Below are 22,260 nucleotides of genomic sequence, written 5' to 3' on the forward strand. Positions count from 1 at the left end.
CTTCTGAAAAAAACGACCAAGTTCTTCAATACCAAAAGCGTTTTCTTCCATCACGCTATCATTTGTTCGGGTTAAAATTTTCTTAACTGTGTAAAACTGACTTTCGGCTTCGGGTTTCGGAAACATATTAAGATTTGCGCTCAGAAATTCTACAGTGAAAGATTATTAATCAAAATGTTATTAGTGTTTAAATAATGCAGTCATAAACTGCAAAATCACGAAAAAAGCGGTATTAGTTTTTCACCAATCACCATTATTATGTAATATAGTAAATAATCACCCAAATCCTCTTCTATCATATTTACGAGAAAGCGTATTTGAATCAATGTAAATTAATACAATTCCTAGTTTTAATTTTAATTAATTGCGATTTTACAAGAACTGTTAAAACATTTTGGGTTTTGGAAGGATTTTGGTGGGTTTATATTTTATATTATTTGATTGCTAAAATGATGGTTAAGAAGTTCAACAACGTACAATTTATTAATCTAATCAGTTATCTTAAAACAAACAGGCATGGGATCAAAACATATCTATAGATTTCCTCAAAAATTAACCGTTCATTTTTAAGAGCTGTCTTTGAAATTATATAACTAGCCGTAAGCTTCGGCTGCAATTTATAATGGTGTATTTACGATACTAATTAATTAATTGCTTTTGTCAGTGTTTTAAACTCAATACATGGTATTATATAAAACATAACAAATAGTGCATTATTAAATTAAAATCTGCTTGAAAATGTACTACCTTCATAGAGGAAGGTTACTGAAATTATTAAAAGTTCTAATATCCATTATCCGAAGTTAAAGAATGTTGAAACTAACGAAGTTTAGCAGTATCTAAGGCTTATTTCGATTCGTGAAAATTGTAAAAATGGAAAATTTGTTTTAAACTTGGAGCGGATTTTTTTTCTCATTTAACCCTGGTTAAAAGAGACAGAATGCTGTCTGAAGCTTCGGAGCATGTAACCGAAACTGTAATGTCAAATTTTATTTATATTCATACTGGTTAACATTGTTGTCAAATGTCTACAAAATTCTTCAAAACATTAGTGATAATAATTAGTTTACAAACCGGCAAACGTTGTACACAAAATTTTAAGTTAATGCGGCAACATTGCGACTTGCTCTCGTTATACATTTTGACGACGTACATTACCATAGTACCATAGTACATATCATGTATTAGTGATTATCATTAACTGAAATGAAATAATATAATCTAAATACAGTTCCAAATAATATTAATGAATCACGATATTATAATTCAAACTGATTTTTGTAATCAACAAATTATACATTAATCCACATACCTGACAAATTTAAAGAATTCCCAGAGACAAATGCTGAACAAAAACAGACTGCATGATATAAATAGAATAGTTAAATATTTACGGTGCTGAAAAGTTTACTCATCTATCGTTTTTTAAAATGTATCTTTTATTATTGAATTTGTCGGGCCTCTACGTTTAATGGATATAATTTTATTCTGTTCTGTCTTACGATATCATAACAATTTAAGCAAGTGAACTTCTGATCTTCTCATTTATCTACGCTGCGTTAATATGACAAGAGTTATATCGACTTATTTTATAATGAGATGAGACATAATTTTTCTTATTGAAGCTTAATAAATTTAATAACTCTACAATATCCCAAAGTTCGGGACATGTAATCTTTCAATGGGATATGTATTCTTGCCTTATTTTTCACTAAACATTTTACTAACACCTGTCCCGACCGCGAAATTGATTTCTGAATTAGTGCAAAAAACGGAATTTTTCAACATGAAATTTCAACACTGCTGGAAAAGTTGAGAGGGTGTGGTAGCTGAAATCTGAAGATAAAAAAAGTATGGATAGCATTTTGAATGAAACGCATTCTACTAATTTATATGAATACGCTTCAGAATTATAAAAATACCATTAAAACTTATTTTTACCCTCTATAATATAAACAAAAGCTTACATTAGCTAATAATTTTTTTAGCTTTATCTGTTTAATCACAAACCTACTTAAAACCAAATAGAATAGAACGAATTAGTTATTCATTCTTTTTTGCGTCGAATATTGAACAGATTGTGTTGATTTCTTTGTTGAACACCTGAGATCAACCAATTTTGTTTTGGATATTAACTTCCAAATGCACACCGAAATCGTCGAATATAACTTGATCATGATTTTATTTTAAAAATACATTTATTGAGCAAAATTGATATAATATTGCGGTCCAAACCATTTTTTGTCATTGATTAAAAATTACAATTTCTAAAATGTTGAAACTTAAACTCACAGAAAATGACGGAGTATCATAGCCATAAGTTTCTAAAAATGTTGGTGTGCTTTTTAAGTATATATTTGTTATATGTTAGCGTATGTATATACTAAATAACTCAATAATACTGAAGTGGAAGGCTGTTAAAACAAATGTTAAAATCATCGAATTTAAAAATTAGGTTAGGCTGTTTATTTAAAAGTTATTTGACATAGATATAACATAATATCACATAGATATAGATTTAAATAGATATAGCTGATCAAAAACATGCAAGCATCTAGTAGCCTTCCTTTTTTTCTTATTTGTTTTTGTTTCTTGTTTGTTTCTATTAGTTTGATATCTTTGCGTTTCTATTTTGTGGTATCTTTTTACAATTGAGATTGCAAACAAAAAAACCAAACCCATATGTGGTAATATCGCTATTAAAAAATAGAATGTGGATGTGATTGAATTAGTATAAATTACTTTTTAAATATGAAAATAAATAAATAAAGCTCAAGTTAACAGATTTAGTATTAATTCCAGAGATGTTGATACCAGACGTTGATAACATTGAAAAAACAACCTTTTTAAGAAAGAGTATTATATCTATAACGTATATTTCAGCTATAAAGATAATATTTTTAATATAATTTTTTAATACAATTACTATTTTTGTGTTATTATCGTGCACAGTTTGTTCTTTTTTTATTTAACAACGCAGAATAGCCTACAGATTAGTATTTTGAACCAATTCGACGCTGATATAATTTAAAGGGAACATTTCCCCAAAATATAAGTATTTATCTTTTATATGCGCTGTTCAAAGACAACCTATGACACTAGTTCACATTACACAAGAGAAAAATCGACATTATTGATGTATGATGTATGGCTTCCACTCGTCGAAATTGATTAATATTTTGTTATTGTTACCGACAGGTTGTGTTGTTCTATTTCTGTCTGGTAATTGCGGCATAAATAACTTATACATATTTATTTTTATTTTGTTATGTGCCAATATAGAGAATCACACGAATAATATTATGATAAAGAAAAGCGCGTTTTAAAATTTTTATTAACTATCTATTATAAATGTTAATGTTATCTTTTGTTCCATTTTTTGATATACTAGCGGCTTAGCGTTCGGGGTTGAATCGTTTTACATTATTTTAATATTTAAATAATGTTTATGTTAATCATCATATTATTTTTGAATTATAAGAATTCTAAATGTATCGTAATTATTTTTTCCTTAAAAATTGACTCATATTCCGCAACCTCCCTATTTGCCTGATTTATATCTGCTGTAAATTTTGGCTATTCGGTAAGCTCTACAAAAACCATGGGAATATTTATTTGAGATTAAAACGGAATGCTTATATGCGGAATGACCTACTCCATAATTTCAATGGATTGCTTTGAACGGACCAAACAAATTTGGAAAAATAAATAGCCTGTTGTTTTCTTGTTGTATATCTTGCTTTTTTTGACCAGATTAGTAAACCAAATAACAGATCATATATATTTTTTATTATGTACTTATATCTTGCTATTTTTGATGTGTTACTACTGTTCTGTTTTACTTGCATAATTTTGCACAATCAAGACAAGTACGGAATAAATACATGAGTATGTATTGCTTAAATTAGGCCACTTTAGCTAAAGTGAAGAGCGACACTTATACACTTAATAACTGCAAATTTCTGTGATTTGCGTTGCTTAAATCTTCTGATTTTCTGCGCGTTATCTGCGTTTCTAGCTGTGTTGCTTCAACATTGCTATAAAGATGCACGTAAAACTTCATTTAGTACATTTTCATTGATTTTTTTTATACATTTTTTATTGATTTTATATAAATTTTTCTTTGGCTTCAATTTTATATCTCAGATGTTCGTATGGATATTGTTCACGAATTTAGCGTTGGACGAATAATGTAAAAAATATTGACTAAAATTTTTAAGGTTAAAAAAGCTGATTGTCATCGAATTGTTACTATTAAGGTATTTCGTTTGCCAATACGTCGAATACAATATTAAATAATTATTAACAGTGTTTTTGTAAAATTGTGCACAATAAACATTACTTTTCACATTCAAAGTTCTTTTCTATATTTCTTTTATTCCTTGTTCTTTTTAGTCGATTTTGACTTTTATTATTTAAAAAATTGTTTCATCATCGTGATTTTGTAATGGTTTATGATGATATCATTTTTATTGTGGCACTGAGTTATTATTTCGGCCCGATAAAATATAATTTTCTTCCATATGAATAATACTTAGATTTGTAATATACATTTGCATAGATATGAGAACAACATTTGTTATAAATTGGATAAATATGTCAGTACAATACCTTATTATTGTCGTAAATGATTCATTAAAATGTTTTATTTGAAAATCAATGTTTAGGCTCTTAATCATTAAGTGACCTGAAGGATGACGAATTGCTGTTTGCAACTGATATATATTCTCAGAATTTATTTATTAAACTCTCATTGCACCAAGTATTGGTATATTATGATTGAATCTGAACATGAACGGTTGAACCGCTGCCGTCTGGTAACTCTATTTAGGATTTATTGAATAAAGCTCATAAATAAAATTATTGAAAATTTAGAGCATAAGTTATTAAAAATGTAATTAATTTCCCAAATTCTATTTTTCACAGTTTCTAATGGAGAATAATTTGTTTTAAAATTTGTATTTTTTGTATCGTATTTTTGATTATTAAAAAAAATGGTCATGTGTCATATTAGCGGAATTACTGTCGCATTATGGCTCCCATGAAGGGGCATTCTCAACACTTAAACCTTTTTCGGCTGAATTTTCATGGGTTAGTGTCTTGATGGATGTCCAATTCGTCAAGCAGAACCAGGAATATATCTCGATGACAGGTTAAACTGGAAACACTATGTTACATAAAAAGCAGATCAGATTAGACTCAAAGTAAAACAAATATACTGGTTAGTTGAAAGATACTCTCAACTTGACCTAATATCAAAGAGAATGGTTTATCACTCCAATCATAAAGCCAATTTGGACCTATGGGGTGCAAATATGGGATTGCACTAAACATTAAACCAAGTAATATTCCAATGCAATGAAAACAAAGTCATACAAATAATTTCCAATGCTTATCGCTACATAGCTAACGAACAGCTGCATGATGACTTCGAAATCAAATGGATATAAGAAGTGATCCAAGATTTCGCAACATCGCGGCTAAATCATGAAAGAAGGTTGCTAAATCACCACGACGTTGAAGCAATACAACTGCTGGACACCACGCAGTAAATCAGAAGTTTGAAGCAAACTATATCATATGAACTTGTTGAGGTTAGAAGTGTATTCTTAACTTTAGCTTAAATAAATTTGTTTTATTTTAAATTGGGAAATACAAACTGATATAATAATCCCGGGCCGGATATTTTCTGAGATGATGATTGGCTGAACAATTCAACAAATAAAGTTCAATTTAATTCATCATTAAAGCATCAATTAATGATTTTAAAATTAATTTCAACACATTTTCTTAGAGAACTCCTTAATATTATCTATAAAATAACATTTTTGATATCTAATCAATTATGATATCATTGAATTCCTACAAGGCGCACTGTGTTATTTATATAATTTTTTAATAGTAAAGTCTTTAAGCAAACCGTTCGTGTTTGAAAAGTCAGATAGGTGCCTGACGAAGGTACACATTGTACATTCTTCGTACCTGAGAACTCAACCCTACGAAACCGTAACTGTAAAACGGACAAATAGGCTTGGGAATGCCGAAAGCAAACCGAATGAACGAGTTTTTCTTTTCAATGATGCATTTATCTATTTCTCTAGGATGACAATAGGGGGTAACAACCCTAGACGGTTGCTAGAATATGGCATCGCATTGTCTATGTTCCATTCCGATATTTGAATACAAAAAAGAAAATAGATAAGGTGTTTCAAGGTTGTCTGTGGTGAACTAAACCATGTTCGTAAAATTATTCCCAAGAGAATTAATTTTATTTTCTTTTTATGTATATATACGGGGTGTTTCGATAATAATTCGTGTATTTAGTTGTTATTCTTCGTTCGACAAGAATGCTCGTGTGGAAAATGATCAGTTTTGCCAAGCAGGTTTGAATATTTATAAGTTTACACTTCTTTAGAATGATTGCTGTTCAGCATTTTTAATCTAATGGTGTTTGTATTTGTTATTAACAATTTCATTATTACTTAGTTGAAAGTTGGTGTGTTTATATATTTTTATTATAATGTTAATAAGTGCCAATAAATAATAAGAATTACGTTATATTTGAAATAGTAACGATTGCAATGTGTTTCGCTTCAAAAGTCACAATGGCCATCTCTATTTGTAGATAGTGTTATCAAAAGATACTATTGGCGATTGAAAATATATTGAATTATTAAGTTCTACTGCGATTTTGTTGGTTTAATAAGTTTGATGTGTATAGAGGGTATGTTGAATTTTATATAAATATTTAATTACGCTTTGGAATATTAAAATGATATAAAATCTGTGTATATATTATAGTGTGCCATGCATATGATTATAAATGTTTTTATAATTATTTTTGAATTACCATCTTGAATCTTCATAGTTTCATTAATACTGTAATGAACATTTTTATGATATCAAAACCAGATATTTATAATTCATTGTTTACAAATAATAATGTAATTGTTTTTTTTTGGTGAATATTTTATCATTATTTGTTTAATTAAATCATGACATATTTTATAATATTAATGTTGGTGGATTTTTGGCAATTTACAACTATAATATATAGTAGCTTCAGAAACTACAATTCCTCCCATTATTTGGTATCCATGATATCTAATCAAAATATATTAATGATTATTGATGATAAACTGAATTATTTAAATCATATCAATCATACTCGTCCTGCTTGTATATTGATTCAAATACAACTGAACAATAGTAATAATTTAATTTTATTGTTCTTCTAAGAATGATGCAATTATTTTTAAAAAAATTATTATTCACACTCAATAATTTTAATTTTTCAAGGTTAAATATGTATTTAATTAATATTTATATTTAGTGGAATAATACATAAAAAAATATATTAAACAAGTTTTACTATCAGGCCTATAAATTAATTTTAAAGGATTTAAAGTTGATAGTGTTATTACGTATGATTCCCGATGCGATTTATATCGCATACATGGGTAACCAACTTTTGTTGAAGCCTCACGGACAGACTTTTCACCATTCTGTTTGTCATTTCATCGAAGTGCGAACAAAACATTTTTCGGTGCGTTAAAAATCTCGTTAAAATTTTTTCCGAGTAAACCGCATTTGCGGGTAATTTTATTTTTTATATCAATTTGTAGAAAAAGGCCAGACCCAGAAGGTCTGCTATGTAAAGTTTGTGGCAACCAAGTTCCATCGATTTCAACATGTGAATATTGGTTTTAACTTTTTAAAAGTGGTGATTTTGATACCGAGTATACCGAGTATAAGAATGAATACATGCAAAATTGTAGCGTGTTAGTAACACAAAAACTTGGTTATGTTGTGCTGTATGAATTAAAGGTATGAGACATAGGCGTTTGGTCATATGTGAAATGTTGTTTCCACGGCAAAATTGGAAAGGTTTTTTGCATGGCTCCAAGCTCATATTTGATGCGTCAGCTTGGTGTGGTATACTACAATTGTTGCGTTTGAGCTCAGCACTATATCATAACAACGTTCGACCACATGTTGTAAAACCGGTGAAAACATACTTTGAAACGTTAAAATTGCTATCCTGCTAATAATGCTATTAGAAGTACCACCCGCCCTATTCTCCAAACTTTGCTTCTGTCTGGACAGCGCGCAGCAGGGGAATTCGTAAATTGCTTGATTTGTTGTATAGTGTGCTGATTTTTTACAATAAAACTTCACGTTAAAAAATCCTTTAAAACTAATTTATAGGTCTAATATATAAAGTTTTTTGTTCTAATATTTTAGAATATTGTATAAGTATTTAATTTAAATTTCGTTGAACTTTACGTGACGTAGTTTTTTGTTTTAGATATGCTGGTTATAAAAGAAACAATTTGTATTGAATTGTATTAAATATTACCGGTATTTTTAGTGGCTTTAGGTGACTTTTTTAAACAGTTCCATCTGTTTGGTATCCGAAAATGTTCAGTTTCAGCGATAACCTCTTCATTCGAGCGAAATTTCTTTCTGGTGGGCATTTTTTAAGGTCTGCAAACAGCCAGTAGTCGCTGGGAGCGAAATCTAGCGAATACGGTGGATGTGGGAGAAATTCGATGTTTAATTCATGCAGTTTTGCCATTGTTTTGATTGACTTGTAACACGGTGTGCTGTTTTGATGAAACAATTTTTTTTCTTTGCCATATACGGTCGTTTCTTTGCAATTTCAACCTTCAAACGCTTCAATAACATTATATAATATTCACTGTTGGTAGCATTTCCCTTCTGAAGATAGTCGGTGAATATTATACCACGCACATCCCAAAATACTGATGCCTTAGCTTTTCCAGCCGATTGTTGTGCTTCCGTGCGCTTTGGAGGAGGTTTACCAGTTACGGTCCACTCAGATGACGATTGTTTTGATTCTGTAATGACCTGATGGATCCATGTTTCATCCATTGTCATCTGGCTCCATCAGAAAATCAGCGTTTTATTGTTGTTTCTGATGGAACAGAGTCCACTTTTCATGCCATTGCTTCGCTCGAGCGGTATTTTTTTCGATCAAGAAGCAGTGTAAAATTATGTAATATTAAAAACACAGTGTTTGATCCATTGTTTTGAAAACAACAAAAGTAGCGTTATTCTTAGCACTATCATTCACAAACTTATAAGTAGAATATATCATGAAATTTTAATACCTTTTTTTTGAAGGCTAGTACTATCTGAAAAAAACAAACGCGAATGCAATAAAACTAGCGCCATGTATGTGTTAGGCCATAGACTTTTCAACCCATGTGTTACTAGAAAATTGTATAATCTCAAAGCCACAGCACCACCACTATCTCGGATGTATTGTTACTTATCAAAATTTAACATTAGCGATTGCAAAATATGGAATTATTTAAAAGTTTTACTGTGATTTTGTTGATTTGATGAGATAAATGTATTTGATTTGCGCCATCCTGATAATTTTCTTTCTTTAAATATCGTTGATAGCCAAGCTAAAATATTTTCAGTGTTTATCTCAAATTTTCTTATTATTCAAATATTATTTAATATTATTAACATTCAATTTACATTTGTTCTAACTAATTTTATATAGTTCTTTTAGGATACATGATTAATTAAAGATGTAATTATTCTATATATTCTACTTATTATTCTATATTTATTATATTAGACTAATTACGTTCTTTTGAATTATATTCATGGTGCTAATAGTGCCTGACAACATTCTTTTACTTCTTTTTTTATTGTTAATGTTATTTTGCCATGACTTAGCAACAGTAATTTGAGAAATTTAAGCTAATCTACAACTGTTTCATATGGTTGCCACGTTAAAAAGAAAATCCTGCGGTGGCATGTTATTTCTTCACGTAATAAACCACATGATCTAATTTGTTGTTTATTGTGCTTAACGGATGTTTTGCACAATTTTAACCAACATAAAGTATTGATATTATTTCTTTGCTAACAGCCGATATAATTTTAGATTTGTCATTGATGCGTAGGTTCTAATAGCTTTTTGTTATTAATTTCGATATATCATCTCTTATTTTCCAACGAATATCAATTGACCTTCATCTATCTCTTCCTCGTTATAGTATCTAATTAATGTTTTGTTAAATATTACCAATCACCCAGGTTAGATTTTAACGTTCTTATCATATATTTAAATAAATAAAGATTTCAGCTAAGCTAATGCTTATAATTAATGTTACTGAGAATTTTTTAATACCTTTGGTGGGTTGACAATTTGTCTAATGGGTGATTATTGAATTAATATATCTTATGATACTTAATACATAAGTGATATGTAGATTACTTCAGTAAACGAAGTATAAAATGATCTAAATTTTGCTTTGCTAGTTGTGAGTACTTCACATTTACTGATTCGAAAGATCATTTGCGTGCGCTTGCTCTTTTTCGAAGTATCTAACACTGACATTGAATTCTACTCTTTATGGGCTCTAGAAGGTGGACCAGTAAATGAAATGTTTCAAACGAGGATGTAACGACGATTTCAAACGACATGTTGACGTGTTTGGTACTCTGATTGCTTCCGGTACGTCCGCCAATGCCCCTCCTTGGCATTGGAATATTGTCCGTTGTCAGTATGGATTCATATAGTATTAGGATTTTTGGCATGTCTTCATATTTTTCATGATTCAGCTTCTTTTTGTTGTCAGTTTTGTCCGAATGTTTCAATACGTTTTTGTGGTTGAAGTCTAGCTCCATACCAATATCGACAATACTGATAGTAATTGGCCATCTATGGAGATAAACGCCCAAACCTTTTCACAGACTCAGTATTTGTTTAAATTAATAGCTGTATTCATTTATATCTAATGCTAAATATATAGCCCGTTCAATAGAACAGTGAAATCATGTGATCTAAATTTATGGTGTCAAAACGTCGCAATGTTGCCGCATCAACTTTGAGTATTAGTTTATTTTGGCTTTGACCTTAATGTTATCAAATAAAATTTAATTTAACATTATAGTACATTATGTACATTCCTTATATTATCTAAGGATTTAAATTTCTGGAAATTTTAGTCGTAATAGTTAGGTTGTCTCATTTTATTTCTCATTTCACTTCGCCCGATGCCACTCGTTTTTGGTCAATCAAAGATTATATTGTTTTTATTTTTTTGAGATATTTTAGTTGCAATGAAACTGCAACCCGCTAAAAAATATTTCCAATAAAAGCCGCAGTAACTTAGTATTTAACAGTATCAATACTTATCTCTCTAACGCATTTTATTGGTATTTTTGATTCCGACTCTGAATGCTTTGGGAATTTTTGTAGTAATAATAAGCAGCAATTTGAAATCCATCAAAACAAGTAAAGCGCCAAAACAACGTTTACCGGCTTATAACCTGCAATTATCAATAATGTTTTGAAGGATTTTGCCGACGTTTGACAACCAGATGATAAAGAAAATATTGTCTGATTCTAAAACGAATTTACAAATTCCAATAGGCATTAGAAGTATCGTGATGACGTGAATTCACTGTTACTTTAGATAGATTATAAGATATTTCATTAGTCTACATTAATAAACACTCAAACATATTTAGCTTTAGTTTAAGTTTGTTTAGGGTTTTATCTATTAAGAATAAAATTAATTATGAAACATCCGAATGGAAATGTTATTCCCAAGAATTTAATTAAATGTCGATACCCTTTCAATTGTATACATTTATATGTAATACCGAAATAAAATATTTCGCCAGTTCGAATTAATAAACTTTGAATTAAGCTTCGGCTTCCAGTAGTTCAGAATATTTTCCAATCCACGAATTAACGACTCAGATGAAACGTATCTAAAAATAGATATAAACTCACTAAACAATTTCAACCGAAAGTTTTGTCTCAAGAATTTTATTCCCAAGAATTTAAAGGGTATCGATTAGTCAACTCTTCGGTGTGGTTTTACAGTCTGAAATTGTTGAACCGTATTTCTAAAAAGAAAATTTAACCGATGACGTACTTCTATTTTTTCTTTCAAATCGGATTCCATGAATTTCTTTTTATGCATTAGTTACGTACATTTATTTAAATATTCTATTAAAATTGCTGATGGAAATATTGCCGCCAACACGAACGTATATTGAACTGCTTTTTTTATATCAAGAAATTTCGTTAGAGGATTATGCTTTTATTTTTCCTTTTTACACTGTACAATTTCGAAACTTATTAATAAGAGTAATTTAACTAATCTGTTTTATATTGTTTTAGATACGGGTATGTGTCATACACCGACCTCCGCTCCATAACCAAAATGAAACATAAGACTGTGATGGCTATTAAAGCACCCCCCAATGCGCATTTGTCGGTAGCAACGGGAGAAGAGACTGGACATGATGATAACTATACGATGCGTATTCAAAGCACCGAAGGTGCTATTGAAGTAAGTGCCTGCGATGGCCCATCAACTAATTCAATCTCAGATTCTCGCATTGTGATCTAACCAGTCTTCGATTCTACCGTTCGGATTCTGTAAAGAATTCAATGCGAAAGTAAAACAAGTTAGAGTGAAGATTATCGTAATGCATAGATGTTTCTTCTCATTCCCTTGTAACAAATATCAACTTTTACCTAAAAAATGATAATAACGACAGGTCGATCTGATAAGAGAGTAATTTTGATTTTGTGCAAAATAGGAATATCTTAAATTCAATAATTTTTTATTTATTATATTAGGTGCGGCAGTTAACAGGTCAATTGAAAAGTCCCCGGCCTGACACATAGATGGCGCTACTAGAATTAAATCCATATGTTTTTTGGTTAGCTATAACCCTCAAAAGAAGCGTGTATAAATTTGATAGCTGTCGGATCATCAGTTTGAATTATAGCATTTTGAGTGAAGCAACTTTTGTTATTGTGAAAAAAAATACACAAAATGATTTTGAATGGCAGTAAATTGAAATTGGATGAAATACCAGACACTCTAAAAATACTAACTGAACGTGTACATCATATCATTCACGAATACTTGAGTATGAGAAAGCTCTGCACAAAGTGGGTGCCGCGCGAGCTCACTTTTGACGAAAAACAACGACGAGTTAATGATTCGGAGCAATGTTTGAAGGTGATCAAGCGTAATAAACTCGAGTTTTTGCGTCGATATGTAACAACGGATGAAACATGGCTCCCTCATTTCCAAAGTCCAATCGAGTGGACTGCACACGATGAACCCGCTCCAATGCGTGTGAAAACGCAATAGTCGCCTGGCAAGGTTATGGCGTCTGTATTTTGGGATGCGCATGGAATACTTTTCATTGATTACCTTGAAAAAGCAAGGACCATCCATAGCGTCTATTACATAGCGTTATTGGGCCGTCTGAAGGACTAAATCGCCGAAAAACGGCCGCATTAAAAAAAAAGAAAGTGCTGCTTTACCAAGACGATGCACCGTGTTACAAGTCAGTGAAAACGATGGCAAAAATCCATGAATTAGGCTTCGAATTGCTTGCTCATCCACCGTATTTTCCAGATCTGGCCCCCAGCGACTCTTACCTGTTCTTAGATCTCAAAAGAATGCTTGTTGGGAAGAAATTTTCGTCGAATGAAGAGGTGATCGCCGAAACTGAGGCCTATTTTGAAGTAAAGGGCAAATTGAACTACAAAAAAGGTATCGAAAAGTTGAGAGGGTCGCTATGATCAGTATATCAACCTTAAAGGGAATTATGTTGAATAAAAAAAACTAATTTTGCCAAAAAAATGTATTTTACTATGGTAGGCCGGGGACTTTTTAATTGACCTGTTAATAATGACTTGCTGTAGGATATAAATGTTTGAGTCTTAACTAAAAACAATTTTTTTTCAATAATGCAACATTTTCGGAAAACGTGTGCCGCTAAAAATTTTTGCGAATGCAGGTTTAGGATGAGAATATCTTGGGATACATCTTGGATTTCTTATTGTGAAAGCACAAAAACTACAAGTCTAGGTGTAACTATCAATTTAGAATCATGGGATACTAAATTATTTGATAAGATTGGTATCATTATAATTTTGATAGAATCTGAAGGGTGGATTATTTTTTAAGTTGTTAAAACCTGGTGAAATGACAGGTTGAACATGAATATAGCATACACATTCAGGAAATTTTTGCAGGGTATTGCTCGTCTTCATGTCACTAACATGAATCCTTAGAACTTTTCTACGCAGTCCATATGAAGAAATCTATTTAAGTTGATAAAAGATTGAATTGCTTTTAAGGATATATTTTTACACTGATGAAAAGAATAAAAAAAAGACTTAAAGCACTGGTTAAAAATAATGTTTATAAAAAATAGTTATAGTAGTAATAGTGTAGTAAATTTTTTTTATTACACCTATTTTTTTTTTAGAGAAAGTATAATAGAGCCATATAATGTTTGTTTCTGAAAAATTTAAAAAACTATCTGTAACCCACCAAATGTATAATTAATTACAGTAAGTGAGGTTATGCCTTTTGGTCAGTTTTATAATACATTTATTGACATATTTTTTATTTTTTATATATAGCCTTTCCTATAAAACATCCAATGCACGTCATAGATGACATCAAATATACTGCCGTCTTCATGGAAAATGTTCAAAGTAACATTACATTTTTCGAAGGTGTTACCAAAGATTATGAAAAATTATCACCTTAAATTCGTCCGCTGTATATTTATTTTTAATTTGGCCATCGTCACTGTTATACAATAGTACTTCAGTTAATTTTGAGTCGTAATGCGGATTTTTCAGTCATTACATTATTCGATTGATCGACATGGAGATCGTTTCAGAAGACATCCAGTCTTACCCAGCCTTGTGTCTGGCATGACTGCAATCATTTTCTTTATCGGATTTTGCACTCTTGCCTAAGGATAATCACACCTGTTAAACAATCACAAACATAAATTTACAATCATGCCCAGGATTCAGGATTCGACAGGATTCGAACCCGCGACTGTCGCAACAATAGGAGGAATGTTCTGTGGCCTTTACCACTGCTTTAACCAAGCCGGCGCTATTGATTTGTTAAGGTATCTTTGGTCCATCTTTGGGAAGTAATTGGAGGGTCGATGTAATTTTTAATATCTTCACTAACGAATAACTTGTAAAACATCAAACACATGTAGAAGGTTTTGAAGATGCCCCAACAGGATTCGAACCCGCGACTATCACAACAGCAGCTTTTTTAACACTGTAATTAAGAAAACATATTACATTGGAAAAAAGCTAGTATCACTGACTATTTTCAACTCTTTGCATGTAGGACTTATACGTGCCTATTTTCAATAGCCAAATCATAAACATTTCGTTTCTGATATATAGCGTTTAAATTTAGCAATCATTGTTTATCGTTGCATAAAAAAATAAATTATCGTTGTGTGTTACTTGCATGCATGTATTTAAATTTTTTAATAAAATATACCCAAGGTCTGCTTTGAATATCTGTTAAAATAATAAAATTGAAAAATTTCCACAGATTGTAATATTTATTCATTTTCATTAATAATATTTATGTCCAAGATAAATAAAATAACACATGTTTTCTCTGCATCTTCAAAGTTTTCCCTACATCATCTACTTCTGAAGTGTATTTGCTTCATTTACTTTTTAATTATTACATAAATCAAAAACATTTTTGAATAATGAATGACATAGCCATATTGGCCTAGTTACCTCGTTTATTTTTCTTTTTAGTTTTTATTTTATAAGTATTAATTTTCGTAATATAAATCATGAACTGGTATTTTTTGTATATAAAGAAGTACTTCACAAAATGTTTTAGTGTAAAGCAACCTATTCAAGAAAATATGCATGGGGTATTTGCATTGCCAATATTATAACCTTTTGATATGAACTTTGTGGGGGTTTGGAAATTTGAGCTCTCATACTGAGCTGCCATAGGGGTCTTTGTTTTAGCCCTTTTCATATTCTCAATTGTGCGATATCATCGAGCCTAGTACTTTTATTTAGTTTGTTTTTCAGATGAAAATTTCAATTGGCATTGTCTTAAAAACAATATATTATTTTCCTTGATTAATCTATTCATTGCTTAAATATCACGACATATACCCAGACATTTAACAGACAGCAAGTTTTATTTTTAATAACACTGCGGATATCAATGTTGTATATACGTTCTTAGTCAGATAAATAGGTATACGAAGGTAGTGATAAACACATTATATTATTAGTTTTGCTATTTTAATGATAAGTTGATGCTATTATTTCTTTAATATATATTATTGACTAGATAATGTTCAATTTTATAACTTAAATCTTAAATTTACAGGTGTAATGAATTTTAATGAATTAATGACACAAATATTGATCTTAATGAAATTGTTGGAAAGATGTTTTATTTTGAAGTACAATACAAAATACAAAAACTCGATTTGTTATTGGAGATCTGTCTAGTGAATTCAGTAATGAACAATAGAAGATTCTGAGGAACAGTAAAATATTCCATTGAATAAACATGCATCTTTCGATTTTAAACCATAGTATTTACTTTGTTTTTTTTTAGGTTTTCCTCTGCCCAGAACCAACATCGCCAGTGAAACCTCAGCCTGTACCGCCAATGGACCCATTACTTAAAGATATGAAGTTCAGTCCAGTTCTAAATTTCTTGGATTTGGTTACAACCCCACCTGTACCTAAGTTGGAAAGTCCGTTAATTCCAACTAATCATAGGCCTATTTCGTCTCAGGTAATAAAATCAAAACAAGAATTGTATATTCATATTTTAAAAGTATATATAAATAAGAATACATTCACTGGTAGGCAATAATATAAAACTCACTAATATAAAAGTTAACATTTCTATTACTAATGGGTTGGTTAACTTCCTTAATTATTTAATTTGAATAAATTAAATATTAATTTCTTATTTTTCATACAATATAATATTTATATATCTTTTAGATTTGCCGGTCTCTCTCATTTGGATTAAAGGATGATCTTGATACCAACAGTAATTCAAATATAGATCCTAATCAGTCAACTTCTACCTCACATTCCGGTTGTGGACCTCCTCCACCTGATCCGTTAGCTTATACGACACCGCCCTCTATGGTACAATTGGATCCAAGGTTAGAGTCGCCGGGCGACGGCCTGTCACAAGGAGCATCAAGTAATGGATCCAGAACACCTTTCAAAATGTCATTTTTTGGGGAAAGTCCATTGGCCGGCCTGAGAGGCTTTTCAAGTGGCACAAACAGTACCAATTCAAATGGTAATTTATGCATTTTTATTACATTTTTACTTAACTATTTGCAAATTTGTGAAGGATTTGGGAAACTCATGGCTGCGTTCTGGGATTCTTTCTGTGACTTGTGTTGTTTGGGATCACATCACAGGCAGAGTTCTAGCGACGCGTCTATCATTTTCATTGCCTTACCAACTAATATACATATTAACTTTTGGATATTAACTCTCCTGGGTTTAGGATTAAACTAACCAAATGGAATGGATGTGTTTGTAACTCGTATGTTTTGCTTTGCAACCACATTGAGCTGGATCGCGTGTGGGCTGCTGTTATTTTCTCGTAGCACCATGGGATTCAGCTCATTGAGGCTTGGGCTCTAACTGCTTGGGTTTAATTTGCTTGATGTGCTAAATATCTGCTTTGACACGCTCTAACAATATTTTAAAATAACATATTCTAATTATTTTTCCTGATTTAAAATGTATCGTTATATTCTGTCTTTAAGTTGAACTATATTTTTTTAATCGGGAATTATTACTAGAATATTATAAGGAAAATATATTCATACTAACTCAGTAATATTGTACATTATTCTATTTATCATAATTAGTATGACTATTTTATGAGAATGGAATTCTCAGTTGTATGTGAATATTTCTTTTATACATCAAATAAATGAACACATTACATGGGTTATTAGTGATTATTATCAGTTAATTGTGTTTTAATTTGACTTAAATTTTTAGTGTTTAATTAAACAGCGACCGATATATCAGTCATTGTGCCTAAGTCGTTGACTGAATTGACTGAAATTTAATATCCTAATTACACAAGTTTACAAATAGTATCGTGTCGACTCTATTTGTCTTTTGGACTTCGACTTTTGAACCGAAGTAGATAAACGTTATTTGATTCTTTGAACTCGGATCTTCAACCCGTTAAGATTGGTTCTTGTTTTCGAGTTCGCGCATGGTGACAGCACGTGTCACCGGATTACAAGCGAGAGTTTGATTTGACAGTTGACAAAACCTCTATTTGCGATTAATACTTTTTAATTCAATAAATGGCCGTTAATGGTCGCTAAACAATAAAACAATGAATTTATTTAATATTTCGAAAACTTAAATCAATCTTAAAAAATGGCTGTTGATTTGGATTCAGCCAACTGCCAATTTACCTCATACAGACTTTTGTTGCTCAGGTCGAAAGCCGTATATATTTTCTGTTATTTTAATGTCTGATTGGTTTATAGCTCATAACATAATTACCATAAATTATGTAATTGTTTATGCTTAAGTGTATTGTTTTACTCTGAATATTTCATTATATATTAATATTGTTAATAGTCTTATATAGTCTAATACTTTTATTTGTAATTATTTGTATATATTTTAAAATGTAAGAATAATATATAACAGGTAGCCAGAATGTAATGATTTTTTTATTGATGCTTATTGGTACCCATTCTTAAACAGTAATATATATTTTTACATTTTTATATCTAATTATCGATGAACTAAAATTATAATTCATTATGTTCTTTAAAATTTTTAAGTATAAATATTCTTCTCTCCATTAGAAATGTTCACTAAAATTTAAACTAACTAATAAAATTAATTTGATTAACAAAATTAGATTTAGATAAATATTATTCACTGCTAAATTGAAATGTATGCACAATAAAATTCTATTATTAATAATTCCAATATAACTGCTATCTTTAAATCATAGAATTTTATAGCTTCTAATTTATAAAATTACTTGAAACCAAATCAATCATTCAATCAAAGAAAAAAAAAATAATGCAAAAACAGTAAGAGGACCAAAAAACTTCTTTCTTTCTTGTTGAGATGAAATGGGTATTTTCATAATCACGATAGTTCTCATATAGATTTTATTGAAACAGTGTTCTTGCATACATATCTAGAATATTGATTTTCAGTTATAGTTTGAAAAATCTATAAATGTTACAGGCAAAATTTATATAAAATGTACAGTGTTTTTGACCTGCTGTCTGTACAGTATTATTGTTTAAAAAGAGATAAAACATAATCTTTTGAGTATTAAATAATGTCTATTTTTTAGGTTTAGATCCATTTTATGGCGATTTATTTGTTCCTTTGGAACCCCTTATGCAACCTGAGTACAATTTTAACCTGGATACATCGGAAGGACTGGCAGCCCTCTTCGATTGCGACTTTTCCAATCTCTAAGATTGATCTTTCCATTTTGCTCATCCACCCAAACGAAGTTTTAGTAAGGTTTACACTAAAATTTAAATACATTAACAATAATATTTAAATATCATTTTTACCTATTTTTTAAAATCCTTATGGATTATGTTTATATGACGTTTTTGAGATGATTTATTTTATTTTATTGAAACAAGTTATAGTTTTGAATTTCCAATTTTTTGCATATAATGTCCTGATTTTGTTATTTATTTTTTAGAGAAAAAATAATGAGAAAGTAAATAATGTTTTTTCTTTTCTTGTTCAGCTACCATTTGATCAAAATACATAGAAGGGTTTCCTTTTACTTTTAAATTTTTCATTGATGTTAATTATTTTCTAATTTATTTGTTAATTATTTGTTAACCTAGTTGTTTTTCTATAGCCTGAGAATTTAACTTCATAAAAATGGATAAATTAAAAGCTTCTATTGCTTATATATATATATATATATATATATATATATATATATATATATATATATATATATATATATATTTATATTTATATATTTTTATTGGAACTTAAATCTTTTGTAATTTTTCATATAAAAGTGTAATAAGTAATGTATACTTATTACATAAGGATGACATCAACATGTATGTCATCCAAGATTTTACATCTATTGCTATGAAGGTCTATTGGTTTCTGAATATTTTGGAAGATTTGTTGAAATAAAACATAAATTTAATTGTTTTAAATTCTATTTCATAACCATATTGTGTTGTAATTGCAGTGTAATATTTGGATTTTATTACAAATTATGAGGTAAAATATTAGAAATGTTTCTCAAAATTCATTGAATATTTTCAGGTATATCAAGGTTTTAAAAGATATTGGTAGCTGAACAAAAACATTTATCAAAGTTATGATTATAAGCCGCGGTTCGCACTTTCGTTAATTATTGTATTAAATTTATAAACGTTATATTTTGAGTTAAGCAACGGCAGATATAAGTAAAATGGTTTATTACTAAGTAGAATCTAGAAGGACTGATTAATGGTAATTTATAGTTTTCTAAATCGCGAGTTTAGTATTAATTTATCTCGATCTTTCCACTTAGATTAATAAATCATATTCAATGATCTACAGTAGTAATAAACTTCTGTTTTACAATTAATAGATATTATATTTTGTTGTATTATACATTTTGGTGCTACACTTTGCAAAGAAATCACTAGTTTGAAATGCTCATATTTATATTGATATTTAGTGTATATTGTGCCAATATTTACAAACAATTTTCTCCTTAATTTTTAAAATTTAATTTATTTCAAGTGATATTAATTTGAGAGAAATATATTTCACAATTTAAAAACTATTTTCATTTTATTAATAAATAACAGAGTCAACTATATATAATATATTTATATATTTTAATTGGGTTTTTCAAACATCAAATTTTAATGTGTCAATTTTTATATAGTTCAATTTATTATACCAATAGTAATAATAATTATATATGTATGTATACTAGGTGTGTTTCTATCTGAATAATGAAAGGATTACTTATATGCATTAATATATGACAGCATATATTTTAAGTTTCTGTGCAAAGTGTACATTTGTATTTTATGGTAACTTTGCAAAAGTCAAAATAATCGCCAAAATTCTTACTTAATTTTATTTATTTTTTCTATAATTATTACTTTCAAGTAAATATATGTTTCTGGATTAAATTGTAAAATTGGACATATGAAGAGATAAAATGGACCAAAGTGCCTGTTTATTGATTTGGTCGTTTATTATTGATCTAAAATATTTTAATTACTAATTTATTTATAATATTTTATTGTTTAAGAGTCAAATTTAACTAAAAGTTGGAGCTGTTTTCTCAGTTTATTTTATATATTTTCGTAAAACATTCACAGCTACAACTTGGAGATACTTTTCATTGATAATGGAATCAGATGGTGCCATTCAATATTTTCCAACTGTACATATATTTATATACATATGCTTATTGGGCATTTTTAGGTTTGTTTTTTTTAATGCCTTGTATAAAACATTTTATGGGAAAAGTAAAAATACAAATTTTACTAATTGTTGGAAATTTTTGTTTTAGTTTTTAATTTATCAACACCCACACAAATTGTTCAGTTGCAATATATGTATACTAGTCTTTCCTTCTCTGTATATTAAACCTGAATTAATTTTTCCCAACCTAGATTCCTCTTGTTACCTGCTTCATTTAAATGAATTAATATTAAACATAATTAATAATTTAGTTGTTTTAGTACCTTAATATATGAGTTTGTTATTTATATCATATTTTAAAACCAGTGTAGTATATTTTAAAAACAATATAATTATGTTTTATGTAAAATTGATATGATCTTACAATTTTGAAATATGCTATAATTCATAAAACTCTACGAACTCTGATATATTATCAGGATATTAAACTATATAAAATATATAAATACAGAAACATTACTTAAATATGTGGGTGTTAACTAGTACAATTATTTTCTTTTATTGTTATAGTGTACATATAATTTTGACTATTTTATTGTTTATTATATTTACTAAAAACATAATGTCCAAGCCATAGAGGCCTTATTACCGACAACTTTTGTAGATGACATCACATTTCTACAGTGTATATATATATATAAAAAAAATATGTCAATAAAATAGATGCACAAAAGTATTGCATTTTTAATTTTATTTTGATTCTTTGGACATATTTACAAAAAAAGTTTTAAATACAATACATTGCATATATAGTTTTTCAGTTTTGACTTATTTAATATTAGAACTGTCTAATATGCCATTTTATGATTTTATTATCGATTAGTATAGTAAAGCTGTATTACATTATTAGAGTGCTTAACTAACTAATGCAATGTCGGTTCTTTGTTGTCTGTTTCTAATAAAATATTTAATTGAAG

The 22,260-nt window shown here is 29.2% G+C and overlaps 1 protein-coding gene across 4 annotated transcripts in view; it reads left to right on the plus strand.

Moving 5' to 3' along the window:
• The window catches only part of LOC143192894 (transcription factor E2F1), a 64,298-nt gene extending 42,282 nt beyond the window's left edge, over positions 1 to 22,016 (plus strand). For 2 of the 4 annotated variants that reach the window (XM_076398685.1, XM_076398684.1), the window contains exons 5-8: positions 12,182 to 12,353; positions 16,455 to 16,637; positions 16,853 to 17,162; positions 19,221 to 22,016. In XM_076398685.1, the coding sequence (XP_076254800.1) occupies positions 12,182 to 12,353; positions 16,455 to 16,637; positions 16,853 to 17,162; positions 19,221 to 19,348 (793 nt within the window). In that variant the 3' untranslated portion in view covers positions 19,349 to 22,016. Of the gene's footprint in view, positions 1 to 12,181; positions 12,354 to 16,454; positions 16,638 to 16,852; positions 17,643 to 19,220 lie in introns of those variants that run through there. The other 2 variants (XM_076398683.1, XM_076398682.1) reach the window with 1 other exon arrangement.
• Positions 22,017 to 22,260: the final 244 nt, after the last annotated feature.

This window comes from Rhynchophorus ferrugineus, unplaced genomic scaffold (assembly GCF_030347505.1).
Source record: "Rhynchophorus ferrugineus isolate W39M unplaced genomic scaffold, kcgeb_rfMv2 rfM3, whole genome shotgun sequence".
Lineage (NCBI taxonomy): Eukaryota > Metazoa > Arthropoda > Insecta > Coleoptera > Curculionidae > Rhynchophorus > Rhynchophorus ferrugineus.